We start from the raw sequence: 24,201 nt of genomic DNA, 5'->3' as shown, positions 1-24,201 counted from the left end.
GGTACTGGTAGTTATCCCAGTAATACTACCTTTGAGGTTCTTCTCTTTAACTTCTCTCCTAGCTCTCTGAATTCTTCTTTCAGGACCTCATCTCGTTTCCCTTCCCTTTTAGAATCTCTGCAGCCGATCGGTGACATCCTTGATCCAAGCACCTGGGAGGCAACATACCATCCGGGAGTCCCATTTTCAGCCACAGAACCACCTATCTACTCCCCTCACAATAGAATCCCCTATGACTATGGCCCTAAGAGTCTTTTTCCTGCCCTTCTGAACAGCAGTACCAGCCACAGTGCCATGATCCTGGCAACTGCTGCCCTCCCCTGGTGAGCCATCTCCCCAACAGTACCCAAAACGGTATACCTGTTATACATATTGAGCAAGAAACCTATCCAGGAAACACTCAACAAACTCCTCCTCAAGGCTACCCTGACTGAGCTGGTTCGACCAATCAACATGACGACTAAAATCTTAAAATTTCTCATATATACTTCATCAGCCAAACTTATGCCCACTCACTGTATTTATGTGCCTTTGCAAGATCCTTGTATCTGCCTAACAACTTGCTTATCCATCTATACTTATATAATCAATAAATGTGGCTAGAATACAACTAGTCTCTTCAACAAAGTAGATTGTAAATAATTGAGGTCTCACCACTTGTTGTGGCACTTCAGTAGTTATGGTTTGCCAGCCCAAAAATTATCCATTTATTCTGACTCTCTATTTCCTATTAATTAACCAATCTTTTCTCTGTGCCAATAAAGCACCCTCAAAACCATAAGAAATAATCTTGTGCAGTTACCTTTTCTTTTGCACTTTATAAAATGCTTACCTCTACGTTACATCTACTGCAGTCTTAATCCACCATACCTGTTAAATCCTTAAAAAAATTCTAATAAATTTGGGAAACATTATTTCTCTTTCACAAAATCACTTTGGCTCTAACTGATTGTACTATGATTTTTTAAATGCTTTGCTACTACCTCCTTAATAATGGATTCTAGGAATGTGCCAGTGACTAATGTTCGGCCAACAGGTCTACACCTGACTGCTTTCAGTCTCCTTCCTTCCTTGAATAGGTGTTACATTTTTGGTTTTACAATTCCTTGGGACCTTTCAAAATCTATGGAAGTTGGAAATAGAAGTAAGAGTAGGTTTCAATGAATAAGCTGCCACAATCTCTCGGGTTGAGAAATATAAAGATTTACAACTCTGAGTCAAGAAATTCCTCATCTCAGTTCTAAATGAACTCCCTCTTATTCTGGGACTGCATCATTTCAGGATTTTTTTCTTGTGTTAGAAATCATTCCTTGCTACGTTTATTTGGCAGTGGTAACCTGATGAAGTTTGACTCATGCAACAGCAAAGGCTTGTAATTACGTCATGACATTAACATAGTAAAACTTTCCAAACTGTTACATGGTAGTGTTACTAGACAAAACTTGGCACCTGCATTATTTAATTTTAGGGAAAATGGGCCAAAAGCATGGATAAAAGAAAGGTTTCAAGAAAGGCCTTAACGAAGGAAAGGAATTATTGAAGAGGATAGGTTTACAAAGGGAATTCCAGACCCCAGGGCTTTCGCAATCAAAAGCACAGCTGCAATGGTGGAACAATTAAATTAACAATGCTGAAGATGCTTCAGTTGGAGGAATAATTGGCTAATGGATTGTAAGACTGGAGTAAATTTGTAATTGCAATAAATTAGTAGAAATGTGCCAGATTGATTACTTTGATCTGGAGCATTGCTTGTTCTATGGGCAGTGCTAGCTTCAGATACATCTTCTTTAAAGCAGATCAAACAATTGTGGAAAGCTGATTTGCACTGAGTGTAATTTGTATTTGAAATTCTGCAAGTCTTTGGACTGGTTTGGTCAATTTTAGACAAATTGCATCACAGGTGCCCACGATGCAAACCTTCGATTTAAAAATAAAAATATACTATTCAAGACAGTTAAGTCTAAAAAATAATTTAACATTGTGCAAAGTACATAAGTGAAAATTATCAGTCCTGTTGCTCAGAGAAAGAGAACAAGAGATACATGTAAAAGGACAAAAGCAACCAGCAAAAGGCTATATTTTGACTGATCACACTTAGTAAATTTACAGTATAAAAATACAAACCTTTTCCTCAATTACATTTTTAAGTTCCTGTTTTATACCCGAGAGCTCATCTTTGACAGATAATAATTCAATCTCCTGGGTAAAAAAGACAAACTCATTAATATAAAATCTTAGCTTGGAAAACAGGAAGCCAATTATTCTAAACAGGCAGAAAATGGTTAGGTTTTAAAAGCTAAGCTGTAAAGCTACAAAATATTTCAAAATAAATATTAAACATAATTTTTTAGTTCTCATTTTTCTCCATCTCCCACAACCCCCATTTCATCAAGAATTTACACATGTACCAAAGTAATACAGGAGTGATGCACCTGTCCTAAATTGAACGTCCCTGTTGCCAACTTGATTCTGGAAACATATGCTCGTGGATAGATGGAGGACTGTTAACCTGTGATGATGGACAATTTACTGGTCTGTGGACAACTTAAAAATCAAAAATGGGAAGCTTCCTCCAAAGCACCCAGTCATGATTTTAATACTAGTGGTTTTGGTGTAGGGAATAACATGATCTTGAAAGGTGAGTTCATCATTATTACATCTGATAGCAAGAGTTTATTTTTAAATGACCATAACATGAATTTAAAGTTTCCAACATGGATTCTGTGAATGCAGCAATAACAGGTAAACAAGAGGAATAGTAATCTTGGGACAAAGGACAGAGGGCCTGATAGGATAAAAATACTTATTCTAAACTACAACAGGAGTGACAGTAACAAGTGTCAAACAATCTGGGTTGTCATTTGTGTAAAGCGTTAGGAACCTGCAAAATGCTTGTGATGATGTCATGAAGATACGATTCTTCACTAGGCCTACATAGTACAAGTGTGAGAAAATTAAAGGGAAAGACCGAAACACACAGAAAGCTATGGAGCTTCATGATGCCTAGCCATGTGAATGCCAGAAACATATACAGACATATGTGAGGAAAACTGATTAGCATTTGGTGGTAGAGTTCATGGAGTAGTAACTCAATAATGTAAGAGTAAGATTAAAGTCTGAAACATGCTGAATTGCCCATCGTGTCCAGGGATGTACAGGCTCGATAGATTAGCCATGAGAAATTCAAGGTTACAGGGATACAGTAGTGAGATGCTCTTAGGAGGCGCAGTGTGGACTTGGTGGGCAGTATAGCCTGTTTCCAGACTGTAGGGATTCTATGATCCCTGAATATATTGTAGAAATTCCTAATAGGTAATAAACAATTTTAGAAAGCATCTCAAGCCTGAAGATAGTTCTTAATCTTCCCTTCTCCTTAAATAGTCTACCTTGAACTTATACTCATAAAGTCATTCTTTATTTTATTGTTACCAGCTGTTCTGTCAATTTTGGTTTACTTTATTATGGGATGTGAGAGTATTATTAATCCCCAATGTTCTCTAGAAAGTGGTGATGAGCTGTTTGATCAACTATTGTAGCCTATATACCAGATGTGGTCTAGCCAAGCCCTTATATATTTAAAGCAAGACCTCATTACTCCTGTACTAAATTCCTCTTGCAATAAAGGTTAATATTCCACTAACCTTCCTAATAGCTTGCTGTATCTACATCTTAGACTTCAGTGAATTATTGACTAGAACACCTCAGACTTGCTGTACATCTGCACTTTCCAAACTCTTACCATTTAAGAAATGCATTGCATATATTTTCACCCTAACAAAGTGAATAACCTCACATTTACAAACATTATATTCCATCTTTCATATTCTTGCCCATTCACTAAGCCTGTGTACATTATCCTGAAGCTGCTTTATATCTCCCTCATAAAACACTTAGCCACTTCATATCAACTGCAAAATTAGAAACATTATATTTAGTTTCCAACTCTAAATCATTGATATATTAGTAAATGGCTGGGGCTCAAGAACTAATCCTTGAAATAGCCCATGAGTAACAGCATATCAATGCAAGTATGTTTTTTTTTAGCAAGTCATTAATGCATGCCAATAAACTTGGTTAAAATAAAACAAAGAACTGCAAATGCCAGAGAAACAAAAATAGTAATCATTGGAGAAACTCAGCAGGCCTGGCAGCATCCGTGGAGAGAAAACTGAGTTAACATTTCGAGAATGGTTCTGAACAAGGGTCACTGGACTTGAAATGTTAACTCGGTTTCTCTCTCCAAAGATACTGCCAGACCTGGTGAGTTTTTCCAGAAACTTCGGTTTTTGTTTGTTCCAATAAATTACCTCCAATCTTCTGGACTTTAATTTTTCTAACCAGCCTCTTGTGGGGAACATTATCAAACATCTTCTGAAAATCTAAGAATAGTATGTCCAATAGCTCTCTATCAATTTTTTAAGAACATCTCCAAAAAACTTCAGCAACTTAGTCAACATTATTTCCATTCCCAAATCCTTGCTAAATATGCCCAGTTAATCAATCAGTTTCTGAGTTCCAAACATTGTTCTTCAAATCTGAAATCCTCCCTGACTAATGTACTGATCTTATTCCTTAGTATGAGTGCAAATCTACCTCAATTTCCTTCATAGTTGTCTGGTAGTCACCCTCCTTTCTTTGCCCTCACTCTTCTAATCTTCAGTGTAACCATCTCCCAAGAAGTGCTATCTATGTAGGCCTGGCGTCATGGATGCACAACAGTGATTCCAGTTGCTGTTCATTGACAGAAATTCCCGGTTACTCATTCTGTCTCAGTCCCATTTCGGCAAAGTCTACCTCACTCTGACATGCAGCTAACTCCCAATTCCATCTATTTCTCTCTCACTCTTATGAGCACTTCTCTTAAACTTTAAAACGCACAAGTTTCAGAACTCTCTAACAAACCTTGTGCCCCATTATGAACTATAATATATCATTAAAAATAATAAGTGTAATAGCAATATGGCCAAGTCTCAAAACTGTTTTTAAAAGAAATCACTGTGGTACAGAAATGTTTACAAGTTAATTATTAACTTTTGACACATGGAAACACAAATAACTCAGCACCAGAAATTCAAGCTTATAATAGTCATAGAGACGTACAGCATGGAAACAGATCCTTCAGTCCAACCTGTCCATGCCGACCAGATATCCCAACCCAATCTAGTCCCACCTGCCAACACCCGACCAATATCCCACCAAACCCTTCTATTCATATACCATCCAAATGCCTCTTAAATGTTGCAATTGTACCAGCCTCCACCACATCCTCTGGCAGCTCATTCCATACATATACCACCCTCTGCATGAAAACATTGCCCCTTAGGTCTCTTTTATATCTTTCCCCTTTCACCCTAAACCTATGCCCTCTAGTTCTGGACTCCCCGATCCTGGGGAAAAGACTTTGTCTATTTATCCTATTCATTCCCCTCATAATTTTGTAAACCTCTATTAGGTCACCCCTCAGCCTCCGACGCTCCAGGGAAAACAGCCCTAGCCTGTTCAGCCTCTCCCTATAGCTCAAATCCTCCAACCCTGGCAACATCCTCGTAAGTCTTTTCTGAACCCTTTCAAGTTTCACAACATCTTTCTGATAGGAAGGAAACCAGAATTGCACGCAATATTCCAACAATGGCCTAACCAATGTCCTGTACAGCCGCAACATGACCTCCCAATTCCTGTACTCAATACTCTGACCAATAAAGGAAAGCATACTGTCCTTTTAAGATTGCGCCGCCACACATTTCTAAACTAAAAACCTTTTCCTCTACACTGTTCATATCCCTCTACTCCCTGCCTATTCATACATCAATCAAGATGCATCTTAAACGTTGCTTTTAGAACACAGAACAAGGAACCGTACAGCACAGGAAAGGGCCCTTTGACCCACTGAACATGACACCAAGTTAAACTAATCCCTTCTGTCTGCCTTTGGTTCATATCCCTTCATTCTTCGCATATTAATATGCTTGTGGAAATCCCCTTAAATGCCTCTATCTATCTGCTTCCACCACCACCAGACATCTACCACTCTCTGTAAAAAAAACTTGCCCCTCACATCTCTCTTGAACTTCTTCTCTCTCACCTTGATGCCCCCTAATTATAGACATGTCAACTCTGGGAAAAGATCTGTCAATCCTGTCTATGTATCTCATAATTCTTTAGAATTCTATCAAGTCTCTCCTCAGCCTCCACTGCTCCAGAGAAAACTCTAGATTTTCTCGCTTCTTCTTAAAGCTCATACCCTCCAACCCAGGCAGCATTCTGGTAAGCCTCTTCTCCACCCTCTCCAAAGCCTCCATATCCTTCCTGTAACATGGCTACCAGAACTGAATGCAATACCAATGCAGCCTAATCAAAGTCACATCAAGCTGCAACATGATATCCTGACTCTTGTACTCAATGCTCTGACTAATAAAGGCAAGCAAGCCATACATCTTCTTTACCACCTTATCTAATTCTGTAGCCACTTTCTGGGAGCTATGGACTTGAACCGCATGTTTATCAGTGCTGTTCAGGATTCTAGGAGAAGGTGAGGGTTGCAGATGCTGGAGATCAGAGTCGAAGAATGTGGTGCTTGAAAAGTACAGCCAGTCAGACAACAACTGAGGAGTAGGAGAGTCGACATTTTGGATATTTATGCCCGAAATGTCGACTCTCCTGCTCCTCGGATGCGGTCTGACCTGCAGTGCTTTTCCAGCACCACAATCTTCGACTCTGTTCAGGATTCTGCCTGTATGCTTTTCCTTAACATTTGATTTCCCAATGTGCAGCGCCTCACACTTGCCCAGATTATTCTATCTGCCATTTCTCTGCCCATATCTGCACACTGTATTTTTTGATAACCTTCTAAACTATCAACAACTCCACCAATCTTTGTGTCACCTGCAAACCTACTAATCCATCCATCTACGTTTTCATCCAAAGTCATTTATGTAAATCACAAACAGTAGATTAGATTACTTACAGATTAGATTACTTAGATTAGATTAGATTAGATTACTTACAGTGTGGAAACAGGCCCTTCAGCCCAACAAGTCCACACCGACCCGCCGAAGCGCAACCCACCCAGACCCATTCCCCTACATTTACCTCTTCACCTAACACTACGGGCAATTTAGCATGGCCTATTCACCTAACCTGCACATTTTTTTTTGGATTGTGGGAGGAAACCCACGCAGACAAGGGGAGAATGTGCAAACTCCACACAGAGAGTTGCCAGAGGCGGGAATTGAACCCGGTCTCTGGCGCTGTGAGGCAGCAGTGCTAACCACTGTGCCACTGTGCAGCCCATAAATGTAGATGTACCAGGATGGATCCCTATGGAATACCACTAGTCACAGACCTCCAGCCAGAAAATCACCTTTCCACCACGACTCTGCTTCCTATGAGCAAGCCAATTCTGAACCCACACAGCTAAGTCACTGTGGATCCCATGCATCTTAATTTTCTAGATGAGTCTACTATGACTGACCTTGTCAAAAGCCTTACTATAAACCATGTAGATAACATCCACTGCCCTACCTTCATCGATCACCCTCGTCACCTCCTCCAAAAATTCAGTCAAGTTAGTAAGACATGACCTGCCCTGTTCAAACCCATGCTAAATGTACCTAATTAGGCAATGCTTTTCCAAATGTGTGTAAATCCTATCTCTAAAAATTCTTTCTAGTAGCTTCCCACCCGTCTAAATTCCTGGATTATCTTTATTTCCCTTCCTAAACAGAAGAACAACATTAGTGACTTGGCAGTCCTCCAGGATCTTTTCAGTAGCTAGTGAGAATACAAAGGACTTGGTCAAAGCCCCAGCAATCTCCTCTCTTGCCTGGGGTAAATACCATTGGGTCATAGGGTCTTATCCATCTTAAAGCTCTTCAAGAGACCCAACACCACTTCTTTCTTCACTCAAAATGTCCTAGCATATTATCGTGCTCCACACAAATCTCACTGTCCTTGATGTCCTTCTTCTGGTGAATACTGTTCCAAAATCTCAATTAGGATCACACCTACACCCTCTGCTTCCAAGTACAAGTTCCATCCTTTATCCTTGAGTGGTCTTACCCTCTCCCCAGTTATCCTCTTTTTTTGATGTATATATAGAATGTCTTGGTATTTTCTTTAACCCTACTTGCCAAGGTCATTTCAAAGTGCCTCCTTGCTCTCCTAACTTCCTGTTCAGTGCTTTCTTTATATTCTTCACAGCCCTGTCCAATTTTAGCTTCCTATAGGCTTTTTTTCTTCTTGACTAAATTCACAACCTCCCTCCTCATCCAAAGGTCTATTAACCTGCCATCCTTGTCCTTCCTCCTTACTGGAACATGCCGATCCTGAACTCCGATCACTAAGTCTTTAAACAGCTCCCACATGTCCTATAACAGCTACCCCCAATTAACTCTCCCTAGCTCCTGTCTAAAACTAGCATTATTTGCCCTGTCACAATTTAGTACCTTACTGCAATGTCCTGACTTATCTGTATTCATAACTATCTTAACATTTAAGGAGTTGTGATTGCTGTATCCAAAATGCTAGCCCACTGAAAAGTCAGTCACCTGGCCAGCCTCATTAGCCAACACAAAGTCCAGTATGGTTCCTCCTCTAGTTGGAATATCTACATAAGAAACCCTCTTGGATGCACCTAACAAATTCTGCCCCATCTAAGCCACTTGCTCTAAGAAAGTTCCAGTCAACATTGGGGAAGTTAAAGCCACTCGCTATGACAACTCTGATGATATTTTATCTTTACATATTTGTTCCTCAATGTCTTTGTGGTTTTTGGGGTGCCTATAGCACAATCCCACCAGAGTGATTGCCCCCTTCTTATTTTTAATCTCTACACATATTGCTCAGGGGATGAGCCCTCCAATATGTCCTCTCTGATTGTAGATGCGACATTCTCCCTGATTAGTAAGGCAACTACTCCACCTCTTTTACCTTCCTTTCTATCTCATCTAAAACAACCCTAGAACATTGAACAGCCAGTCCTGTCCCTCTCTCAACCAAATCTCTATAATGACCACAACATCATAATCCCATATACTAAACCAGGGTTTAAGCTTACCTGCCTTATCCATAATACTCCTTGCATTGAAATAAATACACTTCAGCCCATCAGTCCCATTGTATTCATTGACCTTTCTTTGCCTGTTCTTCCTTTTAGATTTAGTGGTTCTAACATCTACCTATTGTGAGAGATACTGATACGTTTTGGGAGGTCTCATGCAGGTCAGAAATATACAGTAAATGGCAGAACCCTCAATTGCACTAACCTACAGAAAGACCTAGGCATATACAGATTTATATGGATACCTATTCTGACTGCCTCCACCTCCTTCTATGACAGTATTCCAGGTACTTACCACCCTTTTGTGCAAAGAATTGTCTCTCATATCTCCTTTAAATTTACCCTCTTTAGTCTTAAATCTATGTCCCCCACTAATTGACATTTATACCCTGGGAAAAAGACTCCGTATATCCATTCTATCCATGCCTCTTGTAATTTTGTAAACTTTTTTAAAGTCACCCTCATCTTTTGATATTCAAGTGAAAACAAACCAAGTTTGTCTAATCTCATCATACAGTAGTACCCTCTCCAAAGCCTCCACATCCTTCTGGTAGTGTGGTGGCCAGTACTGTACACCAGATTCCATAGAAGTTCTATATAGTGCAACATGACTTTCTCCGCAAAATCATTTATTTATATATATATATAAACAACTGGGGTCCCAGTCCTGATTCATACGGAACACGACTGGTCCCAGATCTCCAATCTGAAAAGCACCTTCCACCACTACTCTGTCATCTATGACTAAGTCAGTTCCGTATCATTTTACCATTCACCGCAGATGTGACTTAACCTTTTATATCAGTCTGCGAGGGATTTTGTCAAAGGCCTTGTTAAAGACATATAGGCAACATCTACCATCCTAGCTTCATCAATCATTTTTGTCACTTCCTAAAAAAACTCAATCATGTTTGTGAGACACTATCTTTTCTGCAGAAAGCCATGCTACCTAGCGCTAATAAGTCCATAATTTTCCATATGTAAATAAATCCTATCCCTACAAATCTTCTCCAATAATTTTCCCAGCACTAATGTAAAGGTTTACTGGCTTACTGGCCTGTAATTTCCTGGATTGTCCCTGTTGGCTTTCTTAAACAAAGGAACAATGTTGGCTATTCTCCAGTCCTCTGGAACCTCTCCTGTGACTAAAGAGAATACAAAGATTTTGTAGAATTCCCCAGGGACTTCCTCACTATCTCCCTCAGCATTCTGAGACAGATCCTATCAGGTCTTCGGAATGTGTCTAAAAACTTTTCAAAGCACATAACACTTCCTCCTTTTTTACATTGACATGTCTTTGAATTTCAACATGCCCTCCCAAGGCTCACCAACCACAATGTCCCTCTCCTTTGTGAATACTAATACAAAGTATTTGTGAAAGATCTTACCAACTTCCTCAGGCTCAACACATAAATCCCCTCCTTTGTCCTGGAGCGGATCTCCCTATCCCGAGCTACCCTCTTGCTTCTTGTATATGTATAAAACACCTTGGGATTTCCTTAATCCTGCTTGCCAAAGACATTTTGCTTTTAGCCCTCCTAATTCTTTGTTTGGGTTATTTCCTGCTATATTTGTATTATTCAAGATCTCTGTCTTTCTGTAGTTTCTTAAACCTTTGGATGTCTCCCTTTTCTTTTTGTCTATGCTCGCAATTTCTCTGGTCATCCAAGATCCCAAAATCTTGCCATCCTTATCCTTCATTTTCAAAGGAACATGCTCATCCTGAATTATAATTAACTAGCCTTTAAAAGATTCCCACATGCCAGATGAGGATTTATCTTCAAACAGCTGCCCTTAATCTACGCTCTTCAATTCCTGCTTAATATTGTCATAGTTAGTCTTCCCCCAGTTTAATACTTTTGCCCAAGGACTACTCTTGTCCTTATCCATGAGTAACTTAAAACTTACAGAATTATGGTCACTGTTCCCGGAATGCTCCCATATTGCAAGTTCAATCACCAGATAATTCAGAGAAATAAACTTTGAAGTTTTAAAAACAGTTCACATTTCAGAAGAGAAAGTTCTTAGTGAATATAAAGGTGGATAAATCTCCAGACCTGATCTAATGTATCCCCGAACCTCCCCAGGAGTAGGCAGGTGGGAATAGTTTAGTTTGGGATAATGTTTGGCATGGATTGGTTGGATGGAAGGAAGGATCTGTTTCCGTGCTGTTTGACTCTATGATCTGGCTGGGCTCATTCCCCAATATCAGATCTAGTATGGACCTTTCACTATTTGGACTCTTTGTATATTTTTTCTAAATATACAGAATTATAGTTAAAAATCGTACATGTAAATCCCAGAGTTAACAACACAATAGAAAGTCCAGGCAAGATTGGTGGTACCGGGCTTTGAGGAATGTTTAGGGAATGGGAGTAGTGTAGTGTCTCCCATGGCACGGAAAATAATTTGATCTTTTTAGATAATTCAACAAGCTTTTCTTGTCAGTGTCACTTTATAGGTATCAAAGTTCCTTCAAGGAAGGAACCTACTCAACAGGGAAGTAATCTTGCAGTCCCCAATAGAAGCATCCAGAATAGAGGGGAAGTTCTAAAAATTGCATATGTACACAATGGGTTGAATTATGGTTCTTGTTTATGGGGTTTTTCAGTTCTACTGTTCAGTCTTCTCAATTTGTTGGTTTAAACTTTACCATCCGTAGACGTTGTGCAGTAACCTGATACCATGGTGAGTTGTTGAAAGATCAAAGAGTAGGTGCCTAGCTGTTAAATGTTGAACTGAGGGTTAAACCAGTACTAATGAGCCATCTAAATATTTTAACTAAGCAGCTAAGCAGAGGTTTCCTCACTTGTTTTCAATCCTGAATGGGTGAAGCCTGGTAGAGAATGGGATGATATCAGGACTCTGACTAAACGTCAGAGTATTTGTAAAGATGGGTAGCAAATGAATCCTATTACATCATGATTGAAGGATGGATAAATGGGTACATGAGGAAGAAAGTGAACAATGCAGTGCTCTTGAAACTTAGGTAGACATGGGAGTGATGTAAACAATTATACTTGACAAGGAAGAGTGAGATGGGTAGTGTGCATTGCAGGATGTAAGTGAATTTGCAATTTTAGTCAACTTTCCTGACTTACTTTGGTCATTAAAGTGTTTTCTGCACTGGATCCAGGGAAGTCCACAATGCTATTGCCATCATTTTCTTCAGTCATGTCCATGTACATCTCCTTGAATGTCATAAATGGTTCCTTCGAAGTTGAGCAACTATCAGGTACAACAATATTGGTATGTTGTTGCACTGGAGATAGAGGAGGTCAATTCTTGTATTCCTGGGACAAATCTTTGGAGCTGGGCAATGAGTTGAATTCGAAAGCTATGCAGTTGAGTAGATAACTTGAGGCATTCCTACTGTTATGAGCTTTTTCCTGTGATAGGTGGAATGGTGACTCAGTGGTTAGCACTGAGGTCTAGGTTCGATTCCAGCCTTGGGAGCCAGTCTGTGGGGAGGGTGCACATTCTCCCCGAGTCTGTGTGGGTTTCCTTCGGGTGCTCTGCTTTCCCTCCACAGTCCAAAGATGTCCAGGTTAGGTGAATTGGCCATGCTAAATTGCCCCACAGTGTCCAGGGATGTGCAAGCTAGATGGATTTGTCATGGTAAATTCAGGGTTATGGGGATAGGGTTGAGGGGGCTGGGGAGGACATTCATAATGGGCCAGATGGTTTCTTTCTCCACTGAAGGGATTCTTTGATTCTTTAAATGTACTCAGTTGCAATACTTCCAGCAACAGCCACAACCAATTAGGCTAATTAAGTTTTCACTTACATGTTTAGTTGCCAATATTACCTCACTGGCATTGAAGTGCTACCCCAACATCCTGGAGATGGTAAAACAGAGCACCATCCATATCCCTCTCACTGGAATAATGATTGATATACAGGGATAAAGAGGTCACAGCCTCAGTCACAACGATTGCTGTGGAGGGGTCTCTTGCCTTAGAAAATTTCCTGCTGGGTGGGAAATGTGGATATTGTCTTTCAAATACCTCACATTCAGCACTTCCAAATCCCTGGAGAAGATATGTGAAAATGGGTCGAAATCAGAGGACTTAAATTGTCTGTGTTGCTAACAGTACATGTAGAGCACATTTCCCCAGCACTTAGTAGGAATTCCAATTCCCTTCTTCTGTTTACATTTTATGGTCTGAGTGCCAAAACACTGTTATCTCTTCAATCTGTTTTTAGCTAAAACTAGCATCTATCTTTTCCTAACTTACTCACAATTTATTTTGATGATTCCATTAACTCATCCTTTTAAAACTAAAGCGGAGGTATTTAACCCCATAACTTTCAACACTCAAGAGAAACAAAGAAGTAGACCTACTTCCAGGTTTTCTTCCCTTTTTTTCTTTGATTTACATCGAAAGTTTAAGAATCTGGGGCAAATGGGGAAGAATTTGTCCCAAGGAGGATTCATGAAACAACATGCAGATAGTCCAAATAGGGAAGGGATTGTTTTCGACCTTGTATTGAGGAAAAACCCTAGTCAGGTGATCAAAGTTTTTTGGGAACAGTGGCCATAATTCTGCAAGTTTTAAGATAGTTATGGAAAAGGATAAGATTAGTCCTTGGGTGAAAATGATAGCTTGAGGAAAGTCTAATTACAACAGGTTAGGCAATATCTGGAAAAATTTGAATGGGGCAGCTGTTTGAATGTAAATCTTTAGCTGACATATGGAATCTTTTAAAAGCCAGTTATTATGAAGGTGTATGGTGTACTGTACCTTTAAGAGAGTTAAAAGCTTGCAGAACTATCTGACAGCACCAAATGTTCTGAACAAGACATAATGTAACCTTTTGGTCCAGCAGCTCGGGTAGCTGGTTGCCTGGAGACAAAAACAAATTTGAATGCTGCCAATCAGTTTAAACTATACCCCCAAAAAATATCAAACTCTAATCAAGTGTGAATTTAGTATATTGACAATATTAAAAGCCAATGATACAATCCGACGCTTTGGGGGTATAAGACTGGGAAAAATTGAACAGTTGAGGGAGAACTGCCAAGCCACCGACACATGCAGACTGCCTGGAGAATAGCTCTCTTAAAAGGCATCTTTATCGATCAGTGACCTGTGAAACAGGAATCCCGAGGAAGAAGAAAAGACAGAGGAAGATAAAGAGAAAATTTGATAGCTGGCTGGTTTTGAAATTTGAATTTTATGGTAAATTTTAATAGGAGGTTGCAGAAGGGGAAGGTAAAAGATAGGTTAGAGAAAGGAGTTGTAAATAGTTGTTAGCTAATTATTCTCTGTTATACTTTCAGAAATACAGTTGTTTTACTTTAGATAGTGAGTTTTGGGATAGTTCTTGGCCTCTTGAATTTTCAGATTACTGCATAGGATAAATCTTTACTGTGCTGCTGGTTTAAATTAAGCAGAGGAGTTAACCCGTGTCATAACACAGTGCAGAGTCAGCGTGTTCCTGTGTGGATGAAAGATAAGGATGGCAAGGTTTAGGAACCTTGGATGATGAGAGATGATCTAAGTTTAGTTAAAAAGAAAAAAAAAGAAAGCATATGTTAGGTTGAGGAAACAGAAATAAAACAAGAGAAGTTTAAAGGAAGCAGAAATGAACTTAAAAATTAGGAGGGCTAGAAGGGGTCACAAAATGTCCTTGGCAAGTTGGATTAAGGAGAATCCCAATGCATTTTATATGTATATTAGGAACAAGAGTGCTACTAGGGAAAGGATATGTCCATGTAAGTACAAAGGGGGGATTTTGTGTGGAGCCAGAGGAAGTGGGTGAGAACTTTAATGAGTATTTTACATTGGTATTGACCATAGAATTTAATCTGGACAAGTGTGAGGTGAGGTATTTTGGAAGGTAAAATGCATTAGGAAAGTGTACTGTAAATATCTAGACCTTTAGGACCATTGATAGATAGAGGAATCTTGGAGTCCAAGTCTATAATTCCCTGAAAATGCCTCCACAAGTAGATAAGGTGGTAAAGAAGGCATATGGCATGCTTATCTTCATCAGATGGGGAATTGAATATAAAAGTCGGCAAGTCATACTGCAATGTATAGAACTTTGGTCAGGCCACCTTTGGAGGACTGTGCACAGTTCAGGTTACCACACAACAGGAAGGATGTGGAGGTTTTAGAGAGGATGCAGAAGAGTTTTACCAGGATGTGGCCTGGATTGGAACATATTAGTTGTAAGGAGAGGTTGGATAAGCTTGGATTGTTTTTGCTAGATTGTCAGAGGCTGAGGCAGTGACCTTATAGAAGTATATAAAATTATGAGAGGCATGGATTGGATGGATAGACTGAGTCTCTTGCCCAGGACTGAATTGTCAAATACTAGGGGGGCATAGGCTTTAAGGTGAGGATGGTATGTTTAAAGGAATTGTGCGAGGAAAGCTTTTACATGCTATTGGGGAGGTGGTAGAAGCAGAAACAATAGCAAATTTTAAGACGTATTTAAACAGATACACAGAATAGAGGAATACAGACTATATGCAGGCCATTGGGATTAGTTTAGAATGGCATCATGGTTGGCACAGACATGGTGGGCTGAAGTGCCTGTTCCTGTGTTGAATAGTTCTATGCATTTATGAAGACCCCAGCATAATGTTCTGGAGACAAGGGTTCAAATACCATCATTGCTGGCAGTGAAATTTGAATTCAATAAAAACATCTGGAATAAAAAGCTAGCCTAATGGGGACCATGCAACCACTGTCAATTGCTGTAACAAATTGATCTGTTTTGTTCATGCCCATTAGGGAAAGAAATCTATCATCTTTATATGTCCTTGGACTCCTCCATCGTCAGACCATAGCAACACGACGGTTGGAGGAAGAACGCTTCATCTTCCGCCTAGGAACCCTCCAACCACAAGGGATGAACTCAGATTTCTCCAGTTTCCTCATTTCCCCTCCCCCCACCTTGTCTCAGTCAAATCCCTCGAACTCAGCACCGCCTTCCTAACCTGCAATCTTCTTCCTGACCTCTCCGCCCCCACCCCCACTCCGGCCTATCACCCTCACCTTGACCTCCTTCCACCTATCGCATTTCCAACGCCCCTCCCTCAAGTCCCTCCTCCCTACCTTTTATCTTAGCCTGCTGGACACACTTTCCTCATTCCTGAAGAAGGGCTCATGCCCGAAACGTCAATTCTCCTGCTCCTTGGATGCTGCCTGACCTGCTGCGCTTTTCCAGCAACACATTTTCAGCTCTGATCTCCAGCATCTGCAGTCCTCAATTTCTCCCTGACCTATATGTTACTCCAGACACACAGCAGTTCAGTTGGCCAAGTATTGTCCTCTGGACAATTAAAGATAGTAACTAAAGATTGGTAAAGCCAGTGGCATTCACATCGCATGCACAGATCAGAAGTTTACAGTGCAAAATTGTACTCTATTACATAGAAGACATTAACACCCATTAAGTCAGACAATTTAGCATCTTACCAAAGGCTTTTTACATAAGTTGACATTTAGTTCTTTTTCCTTCCAGCATTTCAATTCAGCATCTTTTTCATCGACCATTTTATCATACTGGTGCTGTGTAAATAGTAAGAATACCAAAATAACTTAAATGAGCTTTTCTTTCATAGGGTATGGTTTCTGAATGCATATTATGAGTGTTAAAATAGTGTACACTGTTACTCACCATGAGTAAAAATATATGATGCCTTGTGCAGGGTTACACAAAATATATTATCAGGGTTATTTCAGTGAAATTGGGTTCAAAAACACGCAAGTTGTGATTCTGAGTAGCTGTGCTGAGATTGTGCCATTTGACGGATTTCAGTGCTGACTTCTTTGAAATACACAACTCTCATGACAAACACCTAATTTGCACAGGACCAGTGGGCATCCATGCCAAGGTGGGAAGCCACACTGCCCACATTACTGATCTATCTAGAAATCCTAGATTAGACCAGGTTAAGACATGTTTAGATTCAGTTTATTTCCAACTATTTCACTGGACATTTTCCTAGAAAAAATGCCTGTGGAAATTAAGCCCCAATAATCTTTTTTCTTATAAGAGCGAAGGACATTTATGGGTGCCTGTGAAGTTTTATATTCTCAATAGGGAGTCAGTTAAGGAAGAAACAAAATTTTCCTTGATATAAATTAATTCACAAAGTGAATCATTGTGGGGTTATAACTTCCAGCTTGACATGTACCTTGAGTGGAACAATGCTCTCATGAAACTGAGTTTGGTGGTGGTGGGATGCATTTAATTACATGGGAGGGTGGCAGTTGGAAACTCCACAGTCTTATCATCTCCACCTTCAAGTCCATGGCAGAAAAGGTTTGTTATCAGGCCTACATCATTGCCAATTGAAGCCCTGAAGGAAGGAATTAATTTGAACTTAAAAGCTCTCAGTATGCATGAGGAGCCTGGCATCAGGGAGACAGGGGAGGGAGGAGAGGGATTCTGTGCTGGGTGTATCCTGAAAGAAGTGACAGAGGGCTCTCACTGACACTTGACAGGTGAGGCCCACACCATTAAATCCAGTCCCTGTAATGGTAAGTGTCCCTTCACATTCTTTTTAGAATCTATAAACAACTAATAGACAAATCATCTAAATTAATGATAGGTAGCTCTTCAAAGGGACACCTTTATATCTGCTTATGTAATCAGCCAATCACTGCCCTCCACCTGTGTGAACTTAACCTCGCTTTATACATTAAAGATTCCTTTCTTTACATTTTAATAAAACCAGCAGTTAATATGAATAAACATTTAAAGATATTTTCTACATTCTGCACAATGCACATACATTATAAGATGATAAGTTTGTACTACTCCCAACAATTTCTCATTGCTAGCACCTTAATTGCAAAACAATCTGGTAATTGATTACTTAAATTAACCCATGTGATTGTCAAGATTTTCTTTCATTTCAACATTTATTTCAAAATAGAAAAGTTAATCTTTAATATTTATGTACCCATATGTTTTGAAGAGTGCACAAGGAGTGATTACCCACTTAACATTTAATGTGAAAAATACCTTCAGTACAGCCCTGTATAGAATTTCTCCAAAAACAGTTGCCTAACTAACATTTTTCCAATTTCACCTACTAAAGATATTATGGATCTAGTTAAAAATCACATAACACCAGGTTATAGTCTAACAGGTTTATTTGGAAGTATAAGCTTTTGGAGCACTGCTCCTTCATCAGGTAGCTAGTGGGGCAGGATCATAGGACACAGAATTTATAATAGAAGATCAAAGTGTCAAACAACCGATGCAATGTATTGAACAAACCTAGATTGCTGTTAAGTCTTTAATCAATTAAAATGGGTTATGGGTTTCGATTTATTAATACGTAAATCCCAGAACTTCTTTCAAGTCTCATTCCCGGATAACTTAAGGTTTGTTGTGATTTTTAACTTAGTCTGCCCTAGTCCAACACCAGCACATTGACATCATGTTATGGAACTAATTACTTGAATATCAATCAGTAAGACTAGTATATGAAGCGCCATTGAAATAATTAATGTCATGATATTTGGCTCGCCCAAGGATGGAAACACACTTCTCAATGGTTTTAATGTTTCATTTATCACCAGAACATCCTTGGCTTTAAGATGTTCAATTATAGTACTTAATTCTTATAAATCAAACCCAGCATTCAGTCAAAGTGCATAACCAAACAAACTGACCAATCAAGCTTTGTAACTGCTGTGTCTCTTCTTTCGATATATCTTTCTGTGACAACCTGTATGATGAACTGATATAGAAGTAAAACTCTCTCTAGCAATTTCTGTACCATTAGATTACTGATTCAAAACTATTCAAGATCTTCCCTGCTTAATATTTAAGCAGTATGTATAAATGCCTCAGAAGGCTAACAGCTGGTCTTAATTTGGTCTTTAATCTTATTGAAAACAAGTTATCAAATTCTAGTATGATTCTATAAGAAATCAATAACAAGCATCATTAAGATACCTGACATCTGTCACATTTTGATAGCAGTAAATACTGCATAGATTGCTTTTCATTAAACAATTCCAACAAAACAGATCTTACCAAAAGAAATAGCATATATTTTAATCATCATTTAAGTCACAAATGTAACCCAATGGAGGCATCCTTGGAAACGAATGCCCTCCTGTACGTTGTTTGCATTCTTGCTGGTATCAGGAAACACTTTGAAATGCAGAAATTTGACTTTAATTTAGATTGATCTACTTGCTTATGAATATGTCGCAATGACTTAAAAAGATCTTAAATCAAAAATATAGTATTTTCTGTTGTGACAAGTCACCTGTAACATCTGTAACATCCAGTTACTCTTCAAACTCCTGAGCAACTAGCCTCACTTCAGCTTTGTAACTTCTTCCTACAAGGAATTCCTTTTAGTTCAAATAAATCTGTGCGAGAAAGTTAACTGTATCCCATATCTGGTAATTCAGACTAAACTAAAAATTCCTTCAAACTATCTAAATTGTTTTGTTTTATCTCTCCTTTTAATCTAACCTCAAAAGTTCATGGTCATAAGGACTTCTGCTTCTGGTTTTTTAAATATTCATTCTGTGGGATGTGGACGTCGTTGGCTGGCCAGCATTTATTGCCCGACCCCAGTTGCCCTTGAGAAGAAGGTGGTGAGCTACCTTCTTGAACCGCTGCAGTCCACCAGCTTTGGGTAATCCACAATGTCGTTAGGGACAGAATACCAAACTTCGGTCACAGTGACATTAACTTGGATTTATTTCCAAGTTAGGGTAGTGTGTAGCTTGGAGGGGAACTTGAAGGTGATGATGCTCACATGTATCTGCTGCCCTTGTCCTTGAAGATGGAAGTGGTCGAGGGTTTGGAAGATGCTGTCTGAGGACCTTTGATGAATTTGTTTAGTGCATCTTGTAGATATTATACACTGCTGTTACTGAGCGTCATTGGTGGAAGGAGTGGATGTTTGTGGACGCAGTGCCAATCAAGCAGGTTGCTTTCTCCTGGATGGTGTCAAGCTTCTTGAGCGTTGTTGGGGCTGCACAGATCCAGGCAGGTGGGATTGTGAAAATGCCCAATGTCTCATATATGCTAACATGTTTCCTTCCGGCACATCAGAAAAGCATAGACTGCAAAGTTCCATACTGGATTTCTGGAATGTTCCTGCCTCCCTTTCACCACATTAGTAGTTAATTATTCTCAACTGCCTGCTCTAGCGACCCTTCGTAGAAGCACAGAAAATTGGAGCATAAGTAGGTCAATTGGCCATTTGAGCCTACTCTACCATTCAATGTTGAGGAGAAAGTGAGGACTGCAAATGCTTGAGATCAGAGTCAAAAAGTGTGGTGCTGGAAAAGCACAGCTAGGTCGGGCAGCATCCAAGAAGCAGAAGACATTTCTGATGAAGAGCTTATGCTCGAAATATCAACCCTCCTGCTCTTCAGATGCTGCCTGACCGGCTATGCTTTTCCAGCACCACACTTTTTGACTCATTTTATAATGATCGTGGCTGGTCATCCAAATCAATATCCTATTCCTACATTCACTGCACAAACTCATCACTCTTTGGGTTGAAGTAATTTATCACCTTTGGGCTGACTCCATATCCTAGAATGTGACCCCTGGTTCTGGGCTCCTTAGTCATTGGAAACATACTTCCGGTGTTAATACTGTCTAGTTCTGTTAGAATTTAACAGATTTCTATGAGATTTGCATTCATCCTTTTAAATTCTAGTGAATAGTGCCTCTCCAAGCATTCCTCTCAGAATGTTTATGGGCAAACCTTTCCTGCAATAAGATACAGGGAAAGACTGATAACCCTATGACTGTGAGCTAGCAGAGAGAAGATGTTGCCACCCAGTGGCAGAGCACAGCAAATCATTTAGATTAGATTAGATTAGATTAGATTACTTACAGTGTGGAAACAGGCCCTTCGGCCCAACAAGTCCACACCGACCTGCTGAAGCACAACCCACCCAGACCCGTTCCCCTACATTTACCCCTTCTACTAACACTACGGGCAATTTAGCACGGCCAATTCACCTAACCTGCACATTTTTTGAACTGTGGGAGGAAATCGAAGGACCTGGAGGAAACCCATGCAGACACGGGCAGAATGTGTAAACTCCACACAGTCAGTCGCCTGAGGCGGGAATTGAACCCGGGTCTCTGGCGCTGTGAGGCAGCAGTGCTAACCACTGTACTGTACTGTATCTGGGATACTAAGTAAACTACAGACCAGGAACAGGCCCTTCAGCCCTCCAATCCTGCACTGATCCAGATCCTCTATCTAAACCTGTTGCCTATTTTCCAAGGATCTGTATCCCTCTGCTTCATGCCCATTCATATATCCGTCCAGATACATCTTAAATGATGTTTTGTCGTGCTCATCTCTACCACCTCTGCTGGCAATGTATTCCAGGTACCCACCACCCTCTGCGTAAATAGCTTTCCATGCATATTTCCCTTAATTTTTTCCCCTCTCACCTTGAACTTGTGACCCCTAGTAATTGAGTCCCCCACTCTAGGAAAAAGCTTCTTGCTATACACCCTGTCTATATCTCTCATGATTTTGTAGGCCTCAATCCCCCCTCAACCTCTGTCTTTCTAATAAAAATGATCCTAATCTACTCAAAGTCTCTTCATAGCTAGCATCGTGTATATCAGGCAAACATCCTGGTGAATCTCCTCTGCACCCCTCTCCAAAGCATCCACATCCTGTTGGTAATGTGGTGACCAGAACTGTATGCAATATTCCAAATGTGGCCGGATCATAGATGAGGTCAATTTGTACTAATCTTCGTTGATATTTAGGCCCAGGATGGGCATGTTTGATGAGAGGGCTTCATGGTTCAACCTGCTGGGAACAACACCTCCTTTCTTTTGCAAATGGCATCCCACAAAACCTCAATGCAGATTTTGCTGAACAACAAGGCGAACTTCTGCTCATTTTGTGAAATCTTCAAGGCAATTTGGAATGATTCCAGTGATGCTCTTGGCTTTCAACAAGTGAAAGTGGTGGCCTTTAAATGTGATGCCAGAATCTTCGGCGAGAACCTCCTTCCCACTTGCCCACATGATTTGCCAAAAGTTTGCGCATCATCTTGCTTGCACACTTAATGAGGTTAAAAGCATATAATTGTGTGAGTTAACACTTGTGAGCCATTGAAAAAATGATTACCCTTAGTTGAAGAATCATTAACATGGGGTATTATTTTAAAGCAAAAGGTAGGAGGTTTGGAGAGGATTTGATGAAAAACATTTTCACTCAGGTGGCGGAGGTCTGGAATGCACTGTCTGGGAATGAAGTTGAGGCCAGAAACATTACAACCTTTAAAAAGTACCTCGATGATCACTTGACGTGCATAGCATTCAAGGTTATGGGTCTAGTATGGGAAAATAGGACTAGTGTATATGTTGGATTGTACAGATGTAAAGCTGAAAGGCCTCTTCTGTACTGAATGATTCTATGATTCATCAAGATACTCTCATTTTACAACACTAATAAAGTCATTAAATAACAACAGCAAACAAATAGCTCCACTGATCTCCCAACAAGTTTATAACAGTCAAAATAACCTTGCACACATTCCAAATGGTATGTGAAAATAAAATTTATACATGAGAATGAGAACAATCTAAACAATGTGCAGTAAAAAGTTTAATAAAGACCTAGGAACAAAAAACAAACATCTCAAAATGCATTATACCTTGTGCTTTTCCATCAATGTTACCATTTCAGCAATCTTGTTCTGGCACATCATCTCAGCTTCTTTCTGAGTCAGAACTGCTGCTTCTGCTGTCAACTTCAATGTTTTTACCTTAAAATTAAATAGAAAACCAAAATGTTTTTTAGATTTCTTTATAATGCATTACTTTATGGGGGGGGGGGGGGGGGGCAGGTGTCAGGTCACAGATTTCAGGCACACCTTGAGTATTTAATGGTAGCAGTGCATAGGGAATGCTACACATCAGAGGCAAGTTATTCTTCCTGAAGCATTAAAACACGGTGACATCTACTTGAAAAATAGCACAATGGTATCTTGGTATTTTGTCCTCAAGATAAATAATGCAAACAGGCCAAACTATTAAACATTTCATTGCCTTTACTGGGTTTTTGTTAGCTTAGAATGGCTGTCACATTCACCTTTATAACATTAATTACTAACTACATTCCACAAAATAATTGATTAAAATGTGCTTTGTTGACTTCTACCACTGCTAAAATGGTACAGAATATGAATTAGAACACTGTTTATATCTCATGCTAGTTAAAATGATAAAAGAATGAATGTTTATGGTTGTCTTGGAAATCATGAGTCAGGCCAACACTTACAAAATATCGGTCAACTGAATAATTACTTGCTGTTTAAGGACAAAGCCTGATGAACAATCACTTAATTAAGAGCATGCAGCAAATAAATGTGACATTTGAAGTTGATTACATCTTTTAAAGCTTACCCGTCAAGAAATTCTCAATCCCAAAACTGACAATTTTAAATGTTTACACATAGAGTCATAGAGATGTACAGCAAGGAAACAGATCCTTCAGTCCAACTCATTTATGCCAATCAGATATCCCAAACTAATCTAGTCCCATTTGCCAGCACTTGGCCCATATCCCTCTCAACCCTTCCTGTTGATATACCCATTCAGGTGCCTTTTAAATGTTGTAATTGTACCAGCCTCATCACTTCCCCTGGCAGCTCAGTCCACACATGCACCACCCTCTGCAAGAAAAAGTTGCCCTATAGGTCTCTTTTATATCTTTCCCCTCTCACCCTAAACCTATGCCCCATAGTTCTGGACTCCCGTACCAGGGTAAAGACTTTGTCTATTTATCCTATCCATGCCCCTCATGATTTTATAAACCTCTATAAGGTCACCCCTCAGCCTTCGACACTCCAGGGAAGACAGCCCCAGCCTATTGAGCCTCTCATATTCTTCAACTCTGGCCCTTTTGCAGAGATAGATTTTCAACAATTTATGATGGGAAATTGCTGCCCAGTTCTGAGCGGATTCCCAGGAAAATGGGAATCTCTTCATCCACCTCACGCAAACCAACTAGATCACTGTTGCGGACACGACAAGTAATGCCTGAATACAAACCAGAACAACAAAGTGCAGCAAGTTCATTCCCGGTTTGTTTGCCTTTGAATCAGCTAGCTTCAGCAATGAAGGCAGATTGAAACCCACAGCATTTCCTGCATGAG

The 24,201-nt window shown here is 39.8% G+C and overlaps 1 protein-coding gene across 1 annotated transcript in view; it reads right to left on the bottom strand.

Moving 5' to 3' along the window:
* Positions 1–24,201, bottom strand: part of LOC122562948 (synaptonemal complex protein 1) — a 60,576-nt gene that overhangs the window by 11,809 nt on the left and 24,566 nt on the right. The window contains exons 4-6 of the mRNA XM_087973812.1: positions 22,699–22,809; positions 16,492–16,584; positions 2,125–2,199 (exon numbers count right to left, since the gene is read on the bottom strand). Of these exons, the coding sequence (XP_087829938.1) occupies positions 2,125–2,199; positions 16,492–16,584; positions 22,699–22,809 (279 nt within the window). The remainder of the gene's footprint in view (positions 1–2,124; positions 2,200–16,491; positions 16,585–22,698; positions 22,810–24,201) is intronic.

Source organism: Chiloscyllium plagiosum, unplaced genomic scaffold (assembly GCF_037043375.1).
Source record: "Chiloscyllium plagiosum isolate Xiang-an unplaced genomic scaffold, Cpla_swu_hap1 HiC_scaffold_26, whole genome shotgun sequence".
Lineage (NCBI taxonomy): Eukaryota > Metazoa > Chordata > Chondrichthyes > Orectolobiformes > Hemiscylliidae > Chiloscyllium > Chiloscyllium plagiosum.
The sequence above is the reverse complement of the archived record's forward strand: the minus strand, read 5'-3'. Positions and strand labels throughout refer to the sequence as shown.